The 16,429-nt window shown below is 38.7% G+C and overlaps 1 protein-coding gene across 2 annotated transcripts in view; it reads right to left on the bottom strand.

Annotated features, from left to right (window-relative positions):
* Positions 1-534: 534 nt before the first annotated feature.
* LOC149544556 (transmembrane protein-like protein) overlaps positions 535-16,429 on the bottom strand; it is a 293,089-nt gene continuing 277,194 nt past the window's right edge. The window contains exons 13-14 of one of the 2 annotated variants that reach the window (XM_089795187.1): positions 1,257-1,409; positions 535-1,128 (exon numbers count right to left, since the gene is read on the bottom strand). In XM_089795187.1, coding sequence (XP_089651313.1) covers positions 975-1,128; positions 1,257-1,409 — 307 coding nt within the window. In that variant the 3' untranslated portion in view covers positions 535-974. The remainder of the gene's footprint in view (positions 1,129-1,256; positions 1,410-16,429) is intronic. The other variant, XR_016355061.1, reaches the window with a different exon arrangement.

Raw genomic sequence — 16,429 nt, 5'->3', positions numbered from 1 at the left:
TTGTTAAGTGTTATCAATCTCTGTAAGGATTCGTTCCAGATTAAAGCTTATGAGCTTTGTATTGAGTTCCTTTGATTTTTTTAGTAGATAAGATTTTTTTGCTATGGCTGGGTTTTGCCCTAAGTAAGATGGTTTTCCCAAGATGTCTTGGTGCTCGTGTTTTGATTCTTCTGTTATTTGTTGTATGCTATTCTGGTTCTTAAATTTAAGATCAATGACAGTAAATGGCAGTATATTTTGACTACAGGTTATCAAGAATAATCTACCTCCCAGCATTTTCTCTATTTGCACTGTTTCTTTTTCCTGTCACATGGACTTTGTCGGTTTTTGATGTCTTTCCATTATTAACATCAATCTCTTTTTACAAAACATCCGCATGTAGTTTTACTCAACAAGGGTTTCTGATTCTGTACTCTCATTTTCTTTCATCCATATTCATCCTTTTTTAATTATTATATAGGGAAAATTACTAATGTCTTCATTAATTCTTTTTTGACTACCTCAAACGTTTGAGATTTTGTTTTTCATCCAAAATGGTAGAAGAGAAATTAACCTTTATAGAAAAACAATGTTGTCCTGAATTCCAACCCCCTTCGGTGATCGGGATGGTTGTCATCTCACACACCAGTGGGTCTTGCAACAGAATTACACTCGTTAGGTTTAATTTCACTTGTACAGATATCTTAAATTTTAAGAGAAGCCTTTCAGCCAATACTGTCACTTTCGATTTGATTGACTGTTTTAGCTAGTCCACACATAGAATTGGCAAGGCTTTTATAAAGTATGACCAGAACTTTGGTGCTGATAATAACAATGTTTTTTATCAAAGCTGAAAGAAATCAAGCAGATGAAGAGATTACAAATCCTGTCACAATTTCTCCCTGGAACAATTACTTAAATATAACTTAAAAGAAACTTACAATATATAGGTATTTTCTAAAATACAAGATTTGCATGGTTGCCATTAATGGCATTTAAATGCCTGGATTAGCCAATCCTGTTTCTCCTGTATCAGTAGGGCTTGAAGTATTTAGGATGTTGCTGGAGATTTGCTCGTAAGATCCCCTTGGAGAGAAACTTGAACATAAGAAGAAGAAGGATGATGTATAGATACTTACATGCCATAAACTGCAACATTCAGATATGGTTCTTCTGTTAGAATTTGTTACCCATGTCTTGCAAAGCATAAGAAATGCTCATTATGGACTTCCAAAACCAAGTTAACTTTACCATAATATTTGCAAGAAGTATGATACCTGTGCCAAAACCAGTATGTCCGAACTGTTTCAAAGTGCCAGCTCAGGCCTGACGCCGCCAATGCCAAAAATCCAATGCATATAAAGCGCCATCGAAATCTTTTGATGAGTTTTTCTAAGATTTCCTTTGCTCCTCTTCTAAGCATTTGCGATCTTCAACAGGAAGTACAAACGTTAGTAATACTTCATACATGATATGCAACAGATCATGAATAAGCCATCCTGCCGTTTCACCTAGAAGATAGTTTACCCAAGAAGACAATTTGATCTAGAGGACATCTCATTTAAGGAAAATCTACCACAAAAAGCTAAAATCTTCTAACAGGTACTAAGTTTAGGGCGCATCAAGAAAAATAATTGTTTTGCACTGATGTTGAACAGGAGAGCCAGAACAAGCTAACATAAACCAAAAATTACAGTATCATATGAAAGGTTGAAATAGCTGAAGAATTATAGAAAAATAGCACCATTAAATTTCAAACGTGTAATGTGACGTATATGAGTTCTTCAAAGTGTTTCTTGTGGATCTGAAAAGTGCTAGACAAAGAAATCAAGATGCATTTATAATTGTGTTTTTCATGATTTTTTGATAAAAGAACAAATTAAAGAGCCATATCAATTTTCTAGTGTTTCCCGGGGACGTGTCCCCTATAGTTTTGGGGTTGTACCCATACCGGGTATGAAACGGGGAGGCAAGGACAGATTTTTGCCGTCCCCTAAGTTGTCTCTCTTTTGGCAAATTTGGAAACGTTTCTGAAACGGCCAATATTTTTTGGCAAGAAACTTGGGGATAGCCAAAAGCATTGGAGACGGTTTTACTGTCCCCTATCCGTCCCCTAAATTTTGACTTTGACCCCTACCCATACCGGAAACATGTCCCCGTCCCCTAAACCGCCCCCATCCCGGAAACTCTGTGGAGCATAGTAATTTTCTCATTACTTTTAAAGTTCAAGCTAGATTGCACAAGGATCAATCCAAAGTTTTCATAATGGAATGTTATAAATCTAGCTAACTTTGTTACCAAAATACAAAAAAAGTGCAAGATTCAAATTTAATAGGGGTATCCTCGGACCTCAAGTTAATTCCCAAAAATGCTGATAGCAATCATGTGAAAGGCTAGACACCTATTTGCACTACTCACTGTCCCCTATATGCTTCTTAATGGCTACTCTAAGATTTGGCATAAGTGATACCCACAAGAATTAGTAAACTTCTAATAAAGATTGATATGAGACTAAAACTGGCTTTATGGAGGGTTCTATATCCTTGATAAACTTTTAATAGCACCTGGGAAGGGATGTAATGCACCACATAGAGAGCAGAATCAACATCTTGTTTGTGGTATACCACTTGGTTATTTGTATTTTGTAGATATAACTTGCAACATATTTATGCACCTTCCATGTATTATTTGTAGTTTGAGGTCTTGAATATTATGGATCAGCCTATCTACGTGTAATGTCCCCATTTCCAAGTGATCAACTAGCATGCTCACTAGCTTAGTTTTTTTATCTATAAGCTAAGGTAGGAAAAGATGAAGGAATAATTTTATCTATTATTTCTTGATCATCCCAAGTCTTATTTTAGACGTTTATATTGAATTAGTAAGACTAATAATTAAACTAAATTTCTTAAATACTTAGTGACATTAAATAGGGTCACTTTAGTAAGGTAAAATATATTTAAAAGGTGGTAATGGATAAAAAAGAGGCAAACAAAAATTATTATCATTTGCAAATATTTTATGAGAAAAATTTGGAGAGGTATTTTATACGTTTAGCAAGTCCGAGGGAAACCTTCAAGATTTCTAGGTGGATTCATTTCAGAATTCACATGGAGCTTCATTTGGTTTAATTAAAAGATTTATCTTGAATTTGTTGTCTTTTATTAAAAAGACAAATTTCAGATTTATTTCAATTTTTTTTTATAGATAATATTGTAATGTGAAGAATACAATTTATAATGTTGCTAGAAATAAAATATTATTATCGGCGACCATTCAAAAGTTACCTTATTGAATTGCACTATTAAAATAATGACTCTTTACTCAGGAAATTATGTCCATTGTATTGGGTGATGAAATTGCAAGCAATTATTTGTTGGGCTTGAATTTTCATCTCCATCCATGATAAACTTCTCATTTGATGTGGAACTGGAAATAAGGTATATTGAATGTAATCATATCATTTTCCATGATAATAATAATTATAGAATTGGCATGAATATAACTAATTGTTCATGAGCAACTTAAATTATATTAGGGGCTGGTTTCTAGGTGCTGGGTGATGAAATGGAGGAGAGTGAAAGACAAGACTATATATGATGAAGACTGTTGTAATACAATCACTATGCTGAGGCACACTAGCCAGTGAATGCTTAGAGACAAACTTGCTATCAGTGGAATATAAAGATCAAAAGATGGAAAAATCTGATGCAAACTAGTGTTACATGACTCGGTGAGTCCTTGCCAGACTCAGCGAGTCTCGAGGAGAGCTAGGTGAAATGAGGCCAATGGCCTCTTGCCTCAGACTCGGCCTAGTCCTGGCCGAGTCAGGGCTGACTTGCCGAGTCCCGTCAAGCAGACTCAACTGACAATTAGCATCTGAAAATGACCCATTTTTTTTATTATTACTTTTTTTTTTTTTGGTATGTAAACATTCTTGTTAGTTTTTCATAGAAGATCTGCTGCAAATGATTTAGCACTGCCATTTTTCCTGGTATGTATTTTCCACTTTGCAATAATCTCTTATTTATATTGATAATAAATCAATGGGAGACATGTCCCTTCAGAGGACATGTCTATTCATTTAAATGGTAACAACATATATATATATAACTATATAACTTCAGTTTTAGTCTCATAGTTTATCCAACTGAAGCTACCAAACATTAACACTCCCTCTTAGCTAGGGAGGATAAACACAAGACATATATTAAGAATATCTTTGATCAGAAGATATTCAACATTTAGATATCACATTTGATATCACAAGTATTGGCCTTTAAGAATATCAACAATATTCACCAAGTACTCAAAATGTTTTGATATCACATCTGATATCAAGAGTATTGGCCTCCCAGAATATCGACATCCGATATTCACCAAGTACTCAAATAAGGTGTGATATCACATTTGACATCATGAGTATTGGTCTCCCAGAATATCATACGATATTCACCAATTACTCAAAATAAGGTTTGATATCACATATGATATCATGAGTATTGGCCTCCCAGAATATTAATGATATTCACCAAATACTCAAGAGTAATGGTCTCCTAGAATGTTGAGATGCGAGACATTCACCATTTACTCAATCTATTAGATCTCATAATACAAGTTATTGTAAGATCGTTACCTTACAATAAATTCTCCAAATACAAGTGATGATCATTTGGAAGTCCTCAATTCCTCATGATGTACGCAAGGGTAGGTCCATTAAAATCACATAGTCATGAGACATATATTCATGAATCATTGTCCTCTGAAGAATCCATGATAAACTTCTCATTTGATGTGGAATTGGAAATAAGGTATATTGAATGCAATCATATCATTTTCCATGATAATAATAATTATAGATTTGGCTTGAATATAAACAATTGTTCATGAGCAACTAAAATTATATTAGGGGCCGGTTTCTAGGTGTTGGGTGATTAAATGGAGGAGAGTGAAAGACAAGACTATATATGATGAAGACTGTTGTAATACAATCACTATGCTGAGGGCCGCCTGAGGCACACTAGCCAGTGAATGCTTAGAGACAAACTTGCTATAAGTGGAATATAAAGATCAAAAGATGGAAAACTCTGATGCAAACCAATGTTACAGGACTTGGAGAGTCCTTGCCAGACTCAACGAGTCTCGAGAAGAGCTAGGTGAAATGAGGCCAATAGCCTCTTGGCTCAGAATTGGCCTAGTCCTGGCCGAGTCAGGGCTGACTTGCTGAGTCCTGTCAGGCAGACTCAACCAACAATTAGCGTCCGAAAATTAATTTTTTGTGTAAATTAATTTTTTTTTGGTATGTAAACATTCTTGTTAGTTTTTCATAGAGGATCTGCTGCAAATGTATTAGCATTGCCATTTTTCTTGGTATGTATTTTCAACTTTGCAACAATCTCTTATTTATATTGATAATAAATCAATGGGAGACATGTCCCTCAAAATAAGGTTTGATATCACATATGATATCACTAGTATTGGCCTCCTAGAATATCAATGATATTCAACAAACACTCAGAGTAATGGTCTCCTAGAATTTTGAGATGCGAGACATTCACCATTTACTCAATCTATTAGATCTCATAATACAAGTTATTGTAAGATCGTCAACTTACAATAAATTTCCAAATACAAGTGATGATCATTTGGAAGTCGTCACTTCCTCATGATGTACATAGGGGTAGGTCCATTAAAATCACATAGTCATGAGACATATTCATGAATCATTGTCCTACATGTCTATTCATTTAAATGGTAACAACATATATATATATATATATATATATATATATTATAACTTCAGTTTTACTCTCAAAGTTTATCCAACTGAAGCTACCAAACATTAACACTCCCTCTTAGCTAGGGAGGATAAACACAAGACATATATTAAGAATATCTTTGATCAGAAGATATTCAACATTTAGATATCACATTTGATATCGCAAGTATTGGCCTTCAAGAATATCAATGATATTCACCAAGTACTCAAAATGTTTTGATATCACATCTGATATCAAGAGTATTGGCCTCCCAGAATATCGACATCTGATATTCACCAAGTACTCAAATAAGGTGTGATATCACATTTGACATCACGAGTATTGGCCTCCTAGAATATCAATGATATTCACCAAACACTCAGAGTAATGGTCTCCTAGAATGTTGAGATGCGAGACATTCACCATTTACTCAATCTATTAGATCTCATAATACAAGTTATTGTAAGATCGTCACCTTACAATAAATTCTCCAAATACAAGTGATGATCATTTGGAAGTTGTCACTTCCTCATGATGTACACAAAGGTAGGTCCATTAAAATCACAGTCATGAGACATATTCATGAATCATTGTCCTTTGGAGAATCCATGATAAACTTCTCATTTGATGTGGAATTGGAAATAAGGTATATTGAATGCAATCATATCATTTTCCATGATAATAATAATTATAGAATTGGCATGAATATAACCAATTGTTCACGAGCAACTTAAATTATATTAGGGGTCAGTTTCTAGGTGCTGGGTGATTAAATGGAGGAGAGTGAAAGACAAGACTATATATGATGAAGACTTTTGTAATAAAATCACTATGCTGAAGCACACTAGCCAGTGAATGCTTACAGAATGATTGTTGTCGGTGTTTTGTATTTTGTAGCCGACGGGTAAATAGTTTGTAGCGGACATAATGTTTGTGGCCGCCGGACTCCTTCGGGAAGGTTTGGCAAATAGTATTTATATCCCGTCTAAGATCATTGTAAAGCATCTTCTATCATTGATCTTATCAAGCATAATGTATGTTTGGCATATGCGAATATAATTCTGCTGTTCGTGTTCGTGTTCATTGTCTGTATGCGTTGATTTAATTTACCCGTACGGTAAACATTTGGCACCGTTGCCTTATAAACCTGGAAGGTGGGAGGAATGAAGATTAATGCCAAACCAGCTTAACAAGGATCGGAATAAGGTCAAGAGAAAAGATGGAATCCGTACTGCGCAAGAGAATTTAATTCTGGCACAGCAAGCCGAACACCGACAAAGATTTCAGAAGAGTGCCGATGGAAACCGGAGCACGGAAGATTTGTTGGAGGAAACTCGGCAACGGGTGGAATTGGTGGAAGAAGCACGAGAGGAGTTTTTGAATTTGTGTTCGCCGAGGGAAGAGAATCCAAACGGAAGAGCATCGACTCGCACGGCTCGGAGTGCCGACAGAGCAAGAGCGTGGAGTGAACTCTTCGTCTGGGATATACTTCTGCAGGGGACAACTTTAGAACACCCTTCTTCACTAAGGTTCGCAGTTGTTGAGTTTGATGGTGTGGGAAAACAGTCCGCTGGTGTAGGAGTGTAGTCCGCCGGTGTGGGAGAGTAGTCTGCCGGTGTGGGAGTGCAGACCGCCGGTGTGGGAGTGCAGTCCACTGGTGTGGGAGTGCAGTTCGCTAGTGTGGGAGAGCAATCCGCCGGTGTGGGAGTGCAGTCCGCCGGTGTGGGAAAGCAGTTCGCCGGTGTGGGAGTGCAGATCGCCAGTGTGGGAGTGCAGACCGCCGGTGTGGGAGACTAGTCTGCCGGTGTGGGAGTGCAGTCCGCCGGTGTGGGAGACCAGTCCGCCGGTGTGGGAGTGCAATCCGCCAGTGTTGCAGGACCGAGCAACGCCTGTTTACAGAAACCAATTGTGATGGCGGGACCAAAAGAGAAACTGCCAAAGTTCAATGGTGATGGTACGGTCGATCCCATTCGACATTGCAAAACATGAGAAACGATCTGGAAGGCAAATGGGATAACTAATGAAGACAACTGGATGAGGCAATTTTCGGCCATCCTACGAGGCGTAGCAATTGATTGGTTCACTGATACAGATCCACAAAAGCTAAACAGTTGGGATAACATTAGAAAGGAGTTTCTGGCAGAATTTAAATTGTTGCAGGATGATAATAAAATTGTAGTAGAGATCTTCACTACTAAGCAGGGGAAGAACGAAATCGTCCGCATTTACGCCAAGAAATTAAAAGACTTGATAAACAAAATGGAAAGTATGCCGGTGGACGGACTCCAGAAAAGATGGTTCGTGGAAGGCCTACGCTCAAAGTTGAGGAGGAAAATGAAAATTGTGCCACCGTCGTCATACACGGAAGCTTATAACAGAGCATTGAACCTCGAAAGTGAGCAGAAAACAAAGAAGAAGAACACTAGATCATCTGATTCAAATGACGACAAGCCTGCCAGAGGTGATAGTAGCGACGAGGAAGACAACAGTAAGAAGGTTCGTGCCCTCCAGAAGGACATGATCCGCATGATGAAGGAGTTTAAAAATATGCAGAAGGAGCCAAAAGGCAGTGAGCTGTGGTGCACGGAGTGTAAGATTGATGGTCATACTAAAGGATTGTGTCCAAAGAACCAATTCTGTGACATTTGTCAGATCATGAGCCATTCGACAAAAGAGTGCCCCTTTAACATGAAGACAAGAGGATCTCCGTAGGTGCTTCTTACACAGGAGGCTTCCTCGTCGGGCAGTAGTGCAAATACGAATAGTACAAGTGCCACATCCGGAGGGTACAGGAATAATAACAAAGGGCAAAATAACACCAATGCAAACAATAACAATAATAATGGGAGCCGAAGTCGAACCCAGTATGATGCAAATGGACGACCGATCGTTCAATGCCGAGCATGTAATTTGTGGGGTCATTTTGCGCGGGATTGTACAACGGCAAACACACCGAAATTATTATGCAGATGGTGCGGACCTGGCGACCATGAAGATGCCAAGTGCCCAAAGTCTGGAGTAAACTTGATCACTGTCGACACAGATGAAGAGGAGGTTCTGGCAATTACACGAAGGCAAGCAAAATTGCCGGCGGAGGAAAAAAGAAAATTGGAGGAAGCACAGGTGGAAATTGGAAAGGCATCGTCGGTAGGGACATCTCAGTCGAAGGACATCACCGACACCTTGGCAAGGAACTTCACAGAACAAAACATTGTACGACAGATCTTACATACGGAGATACCGGTCAAGATAAGTGACCTTCTCACAATGCCCCAGTTACGGACGGCCATTCTGAATCATACACCGTTTTCAAAAGCAACGGAGGAGACAAGAAGGGATAGTAGGGAAGCGACGGTAACAGACCTAATGCTTCTGGCGCTCACGACGGGAAGACATCCGGCGGTTGTCAAGATGGGGATTTTGGGAAATGTTCTGACAGACACAATTGTCGACAAAGGGTCTGGCATGAATGTGTTGCCGGAGGATACTTGGAAGAAGTTGGGAAAGCCGACGCTGTGGCCACTTACATTCCAGTTGCTCACGGCAGACCAGCACGGGATCAAACTGTTGGGAACCTTGAGGATGCAACCGGTAACTATTGGAACACAACCATTTTTATTGGATTTAGTAGTCATTCCATTGAAAAGAAAAGGATATGATGCTATTTTGGGATGGAATTGGTTGGTGCAAGCAAAAGTAAAACATGATTGGAAACGAAATACCCTGTCAATGGAAAGTGGAGGCAAAAGATTTATAATTGACCTGCACACACAAATGGTAGGTGAGGAGGCAGCATCGTCAGACTTAGAAGGTGAAGGCGACAATGACGATGAAGGAAAGAGAAGAATGGAGCCGAACGACGAAGGAGTACTGACACTAGGAGGATCGAATGATGACGACCTAGACTCGGTGAATGGCCTTTACCATTGGCAAATAGAAGACTACAAACTCTTTTTGAGTTGTAATATGCTAAGGGTCGATGAAGGTGAGAAAAAGGAGGAAAATGAGTACTCGAAGGAATACAGAGCAGTGGGAGAAGGAAAGGCGGTTACGCCTGAAGCTGAGGGGAAGAACATACAGTCCAAAAAAAAGAAAGATCCCACCACTCGGTACACGGTGAACGGACCGCACAGGAAGAAAAGAATGCATCGCACCATAAAATTACTTGAAGGGTACCGACAGCAAGGAAATAAGCTAGATGCGCGACGACTGCAGGCACAGTAGGCGACAGAGGTGACACAGAACAGGCATAAGGCGTGGCATGACAAACTCAACAAGTTTCAGTCGGGGCAGCTGGTACTCAAGTACGATGGTCAGAATGAAATCAAGTAGGAAAGGTTTAAGGCAAGATGGGTTGAACCATATCAAATCTGAGAGGTCGGCGACAATCGAGTGGTAAAGTTGGGGACGTTGGACAGGCAAGAGGTACCTCACACAATCAACAGATCCTATCGTGCTAGGAAGATGCTGTCACCGTCACAAAATGATCAGATGATTCCCTTGTCGTCGTCGTTGCAGAATGGCAACGTGTGGAGGCAAAATTGAGGTGCTATTTTCTTTATTTTATTTTTGTCAAAAAAAAAAAATTTGAAAAAATTTAAAAAAAAAAATTTGAAAAAAAAAAAAAAAAAAAGCAAAAAGGTCCGTAGGAGGTGCTCTGCGGGCACCTGTCCACGGGAGGTGCTTCGCGGGCATTTGGCTGCGGGCAACCTCCACGAGCACCTGTCCGCGGCCACTTGTGCGCGGGCCTTCCATTTTTCCGTGGACTCTGTGTATTCCGCGGGTGATTCTTACTTCCCCGCGAGTGTCTTTCCTTAGCTGCGGGCATAAATTTTTTTATGTTTTTCCGCCGCTCTTTCCGCAGGCTGTGCAAGGGGCTGCGGGTATTTTGTAACTGCTTCTATTCCTCAATGGACTTTTTTCATCCACGGGCTTGACTCCTTTCCGCGGGGTGGGGGGGCTTTGGCAATTTCTTTCTCTGCTAAGCTCGGCAATGGGATTGTGGTAAAAGACAACTATACAGACAATATCGTTCCTCCAGCAGAAGACTGTATTGCAGCAATTCTGCGTTTTCTTATTCAGAAGGGAGCACCAGATCTAACAAACTTGAAAAAATCATGCAATGAATTAAAGTTAACGATCGACAATTTCGAAGAGAGAACTTGTTTTTTTAATCCAACGGTGGTTGATTGAGATTCAAAGTGCCAGGTGTGAGTAAGGTGTGTGGAGGACTGGAAAATTTTAATTGCAGGCATTGGAGGATTGGAATATAGGAGGGGGAAAGAGGTGTGTGTCAGGCTGGAAGCCGCATGAGAAGACAATGGAAGCAATCAGAAGTAACAAAAAAAAAAAAAAAAAAAAACGACAGATTCAAATTGTTCAGAATGAGTTACAGATGATTCCAAAGGAAAGGAGACGCATCTGTGGTTGCCAGAAAGAGTGCAGAATCGGCAGAAAATGACAAAAAAGGGTGTGCTCCATGCATTTCTGTGTGGGTTGCAAAGTGCTAATTTGGTCTTGGCGGCAAGGGGCGTTGCCCTTCGACCCCGCCTGGACCCCCAGTCATTGCGGATATCAGTCGTGGGAGTCTGACCAATTGAGAAGAGTTGAAGTTGTTGCAGGCATGGACTTTCTGTGTGCCAGAGGCACTGGGAGTAGGTGTTGGCCGGGAGGCTATCTTGGTGGATGCATAGAGAGCTCGGGAGGAGTGGGTCATCCAGAAGGCAGTACAACGACACTTAGCTCAGTGGATCCAGTGTTGGAAGTAGAGAAAGCAGCATGGGTGGCTATCAAGGTCAGCTTGAGGAGACAGTATTGTGTTAGTAAAGGCTATAGATGTAACGGGATGAATGTGGAAGTGATGTGACAGAAGCAGATTTTTTGTTGTAGTCACTCTGATAATGTATTTTGTTTGTTAATTTGTCTCAGATATTTTGTAATTGTCGTCCGGAGACGACTTTTCTTTTTGGGGGGGATGGTGTCAACCGACTGGATGGTCTCGGCAATGTTTCTATAGCCAATGGAATGCTTTTCGTCAGTGTTTTGTATTTTGTAGCCGACGGGTAAATAGTTTGTAGCGGACATAATGTTTGTGGCCGACGGACTCCTTCAGGAAGGTTTGGCGGATAGTATTTATATCCCGTCTGGGATCATTGTAAATCATCTCTATTATTATTCCTCTTATGAAGCATAATGTATGCGAATATAATTTTGCTATTCTATTCCATTGTCTGTATGCGTTGATTTCTTTACCAGTACGGTAAACACTGAGTCTTGTCAAGCAGACTCAACCGACAATTAGCATCCAAAAATGACCAATTTTTTTTTCTTGGTATGTAAACATTCTTGTTAGTTTTTCATAGAGGATCTGCTGCAAATGTATTAGCATTGCTATTTTTCCTAGTATGTATTTTCCACTTTGCTACAATCTCTTATTTATATTGATAATAAATCAATGGGAGACATGTCCCTTCATGGGACATGTCTATTCATTTAAATGGTAACAACATATATATATATTGTAATTTCAGTTTTAGTCTCAAAGTTTATCCAACTAAAGCTACTAAACATTAACACTCCCTCTTAGCTAGGGAGGATAAACACAAGACATATTAAGAATATCTTCGATCAAAAGATATTCAACATTTAGATATCACATTTGATATCACAAGTATTGGCCTTCCAAAATATCATTGATATTCACCAAGTACTCAAAAGGTTTTGATATCACATTTGATATCAAGAGTATTGGCCTCTCAAAATATCGACATCCGATATTCACCAAGTACTCAAATAAGGTGTGATCACATTTGACATCACGAGTATTAGTCTCCCAGAATATCATACAATATTCACCAATTACTCAAAATAAGGTTTGATATCACATATGATATCATGAGTATTGGCCTCCTACAATATCAATGATATTCACCAAATACTCAGAGTAATGATCTCCTAGAATGTTGAGATGCAAGACATTCACCATTTACTCAATCTATTAGATTTCATAATACAAGTTATTGTAAGATCGTCACCTTACAATAAATTCTCCAAACACAAGTGATGATCATTTGGAAGTCGTCACTTCCTCATGATGTACACAGGGGTAGGCCTATTAAAATCACATAGTCATGAGACATATTCATGAATCATTGTCCTCTGGAGAATCCATCACAACATGATTTATTGATCACTAGAGAATCCACCACAACATGATTTACTTCCTCTTAATCAATATGATCGAGATTACCGAAGGTTGACTGAATCATCTATCTACTCTCTCTCTTTCAAGGTTGCCTCTAATGAAATGTCAGGCTCTCTCTAAATCTCAATCTCCCTCTTTTTTTTTTTGCAAGAACATTCTTGAAGGAAAAAATCAAGGCACATAACTCTTATAGGACTATAAATAAGAATGTTAACATCAATTAGCATCAATGATTGTAACATAATATTTTCAATTATGGATGTAAGATAACAAAATACTTAAATCTTTACCTTTCACACTTCCATAATAAGTCTCCTAAACATTATATCAAATTATTCAATATCATTCTGAATTAAAATATCATCATTTCCTTACACTATCAAATATCTACTATAATATATTAATAATGCAAGGAATTAAGAAAAAATATTTCATAAGAATATTAAAAAGAAACATAATTAATAGACATGCATACTTACTTGATGGATTCGGGCACCTAATGTTAATAACAAATCTCCCTTGTGTTGTAGACTTACTCAATCACCTTTATTGGCTAACATCATTATGCATAAATGAGTGGGATTAATTGAATGGGATCACCATTACCATCTTGTGGCCTGGAAACCCTATGCGGTTTAATGTCTTTTCACTCCATTTGATGCTTGTATCCTTGTAGCACCCACACCACCCTTGATGGTGATAAGGAGAGTAAGTTTGATGCGTTTGCATAATTCTTGCATTAACATGGTAGTAGGGATGATGATTACTCTTAAAATCCAAACTCAGAAACAATTTGAACACATTGTTGTATGTTGTGGAAGGGTTATTTGCCTGCATCCATTAAGCCAGTTCCTTCCCTCAAATATTCTCTATGCACACTTCTCTATGGATTTGGTGAAGGCTAATCATTTCTCCTTTCAGTCTGTTCTTAGTCTTTGCATCGAGCACTTAGTGAATACTCTATTCTCATCTTGGGTCTAAGAGGGATGACCTTGCCAATAGTAGCAACATGCTTTGGCGATGAGATCTGTTCCTTCCATCTCGATGAACAATTTCCTATTGCCGATACATGCTTCATTGTTTCCAAAGGCAAAAGACTTTCCTCAAGAGGCTCAAATATATTTTATGGGAGTAGAGTGGATTGTTGTGTTTTGATGAAGATACATAATCCTCCTTTTGATCACATCTACGATTGTCACTTTCTTAGTTATCTTATTCATCATTGCCTTCACCATGACTGTAGATAAATCTGTGTTGTAGATTTTCTGCTGAGTTTCTAGTCTATTTCTTTGACTCATTTGTATTGAGTTTGCAGTCACATAATTTAAAGAACATCAAATTGGACCAACTTGGCTCGACGAGTGTACTCTCGAAGACGTAGTGGATGTTGCTGCACTGGAGCTCGTTGAGGACATGGATCCAAGCCTCTCGCATGCTCAGGGAGAAACCCATGTGATATAGATTAACTTCCTTCACAACATTGTACGATCCATATTTCATTATCATTTCCAAGTGCCCTCTATGCGTGAATCCAAACACATCGAATGGGATGATTGACCTTGCATCCAATTGAATCTTTGAAACTCTTATTTCTCTTGCGCAAATAAGTGCTAACCCTGATCATCATTGTTGATTATTAATTTATTAAGGTTATAATTCTTTGAATGTGATCCACCGCCATCAATGACTCCAAAAGTACATAATATTTGCTATTGTTGATTATTATTCTCTTACGTTTGTAGTAGGCTTTGATACCATGTTAGCTTTTCATAGAGGATCTGCTACAGATGTATTAGCATTGCCATTCTTCTTGGTATGTATTTTCCACTTTGCAACAATCTCTTATTTATATTGATAATAAATCATTGGGAGACATGTCCCTTTATGGGACATGTCTATTCATTTAAATGCTAACAACACACACACACACACACACACACACACACACACACACACATATATGTAAAACTATAGTTTTAGTCTCAAAGTTTTTCACACTGAAGCTACCAAACATTAACAATTCTAACAAGTTAGACCTAAAATGGCCATTCTATCACTTGCAAACATAAAAAATAGAGAAGAGTTGAGGGAAGAGTATTGGGGTTTTGGGAGATAAATCAACAAATTGTGTCTCTCATCGATTGGTTGCTGATTATTTGTGCCACTTTGTAGCTTGCATATAAGCATTGTGAGGAGTTAAAAGAAGCATTTGGAGGAGGCTTCTTCAAACTTGGGTTTTATTTCATTTCTAGAGAAATTTGAAGAGGTAAGATATTTTTTTTCTTGTTATTTTGCAATTTGTTTTTTACTTCATGATTTTTTTTCATTTGATTATGTTTGGACTTTGTTGTCGGTAAAATTTATAGTGTAGATGACGGGTATAATAGTATCCGAATGGGTGCGTGATGCTTGAGTCACCCCTTCAGGAAGGTATATATACACTGTCCGAAATGGACTTTGGATCATGGTTGTAATCATTGGAGTTTTTGTAATAAGCATATTGCGTATATGAATAAAGTATCTGTTCTGCATTATATCTTACTATGCTACATGTGTTAAGTATCCTTTTACCCTGTATGCTAAACATATGGTGCCGTTTCCAAACGAATCTGGAATGAAGGAATGTTATGAAGATTAATGCCAAATTTGCTTAATAAGGATAGGAACAAGGTAAAAGACAAGGATGAAATACATACAACACAAGAAGTTTTAATTTTAGCATAGCAGGCAAAGCACAGACAGAAGCTTCAGCAGATTGCCAATGGACACCAAGGGGGTGAAGGGGCACAAACGGAGGGAGTGCACTCACCTAGTAGGCCAAGGAGTATCGAGAAATTGTTGGGGGAGACTTGACAGTGATTGAATTTGGTGGAAGAAACAAGGGAGGAGTTCATTAACTTGTATACACCGAGGGTAGAGTAGCCGAACGGAAGGGAAGCAACTCACACAGCTCGAAGTGCCGAGGGAGCACGACCGTGAAGTGAACTCTTTGTTCTTGTTACACCCGACGAAAGGATACAAGAATATAATCGAACAACTTCGCTTGAGGAAGATCTTTTCTCATCAAGTAACGTGGTTATCGGAAGTAGGACGGTTGTTAGAAGTAGCACGGTTGTATAGAACAGTGCGGGTATGTAGAACTGCGTGGGTGCTTAGAACGTGGGTGCTCAGAGCAGCGCGGATGCTCAGCAACTACCTAAGAATCAAAAGAAAGTAGCGATGGTAGGTCCCAAAGAAAAATGATTGAAGTTTAATGGTGATGGAACAACAGATCCAATTAGACATTGCAAGATGTGCGAAACCATATGGACAGCGAATGGTGTGACGGACGAGGATGATTGGGTCAAATAGTTCCCAACAACCCTACAGAATGTGGCAATTGATTGGTTTTCAGACGCCGACCCTCAGAAACTGACTACATGGGCAAATGTTAGAAAAGAGTTCATAGCAAAGTTCCGATTGCTATGGGACGATAATAAAATAGTAG

Source organism: Cupressus sempervirens, chromosome 8, assembly GCF_028749045.1.
Source record: "Cupressus sempervirens isolate cs-2001-9-10 chromosome 8, ASM2874904v1, whole genome shotgun sequence".
Classification (NCBI taxonomy): Eukaryota; Viridiplantae; Streptophyta; class Pinopsida; order Cupressales; family Cupressaceae; genus Cupressus; species Cupressus sempervirens.
This window is presented reverse-complemented; position numbering and strand designations above follow the sequence as displayed.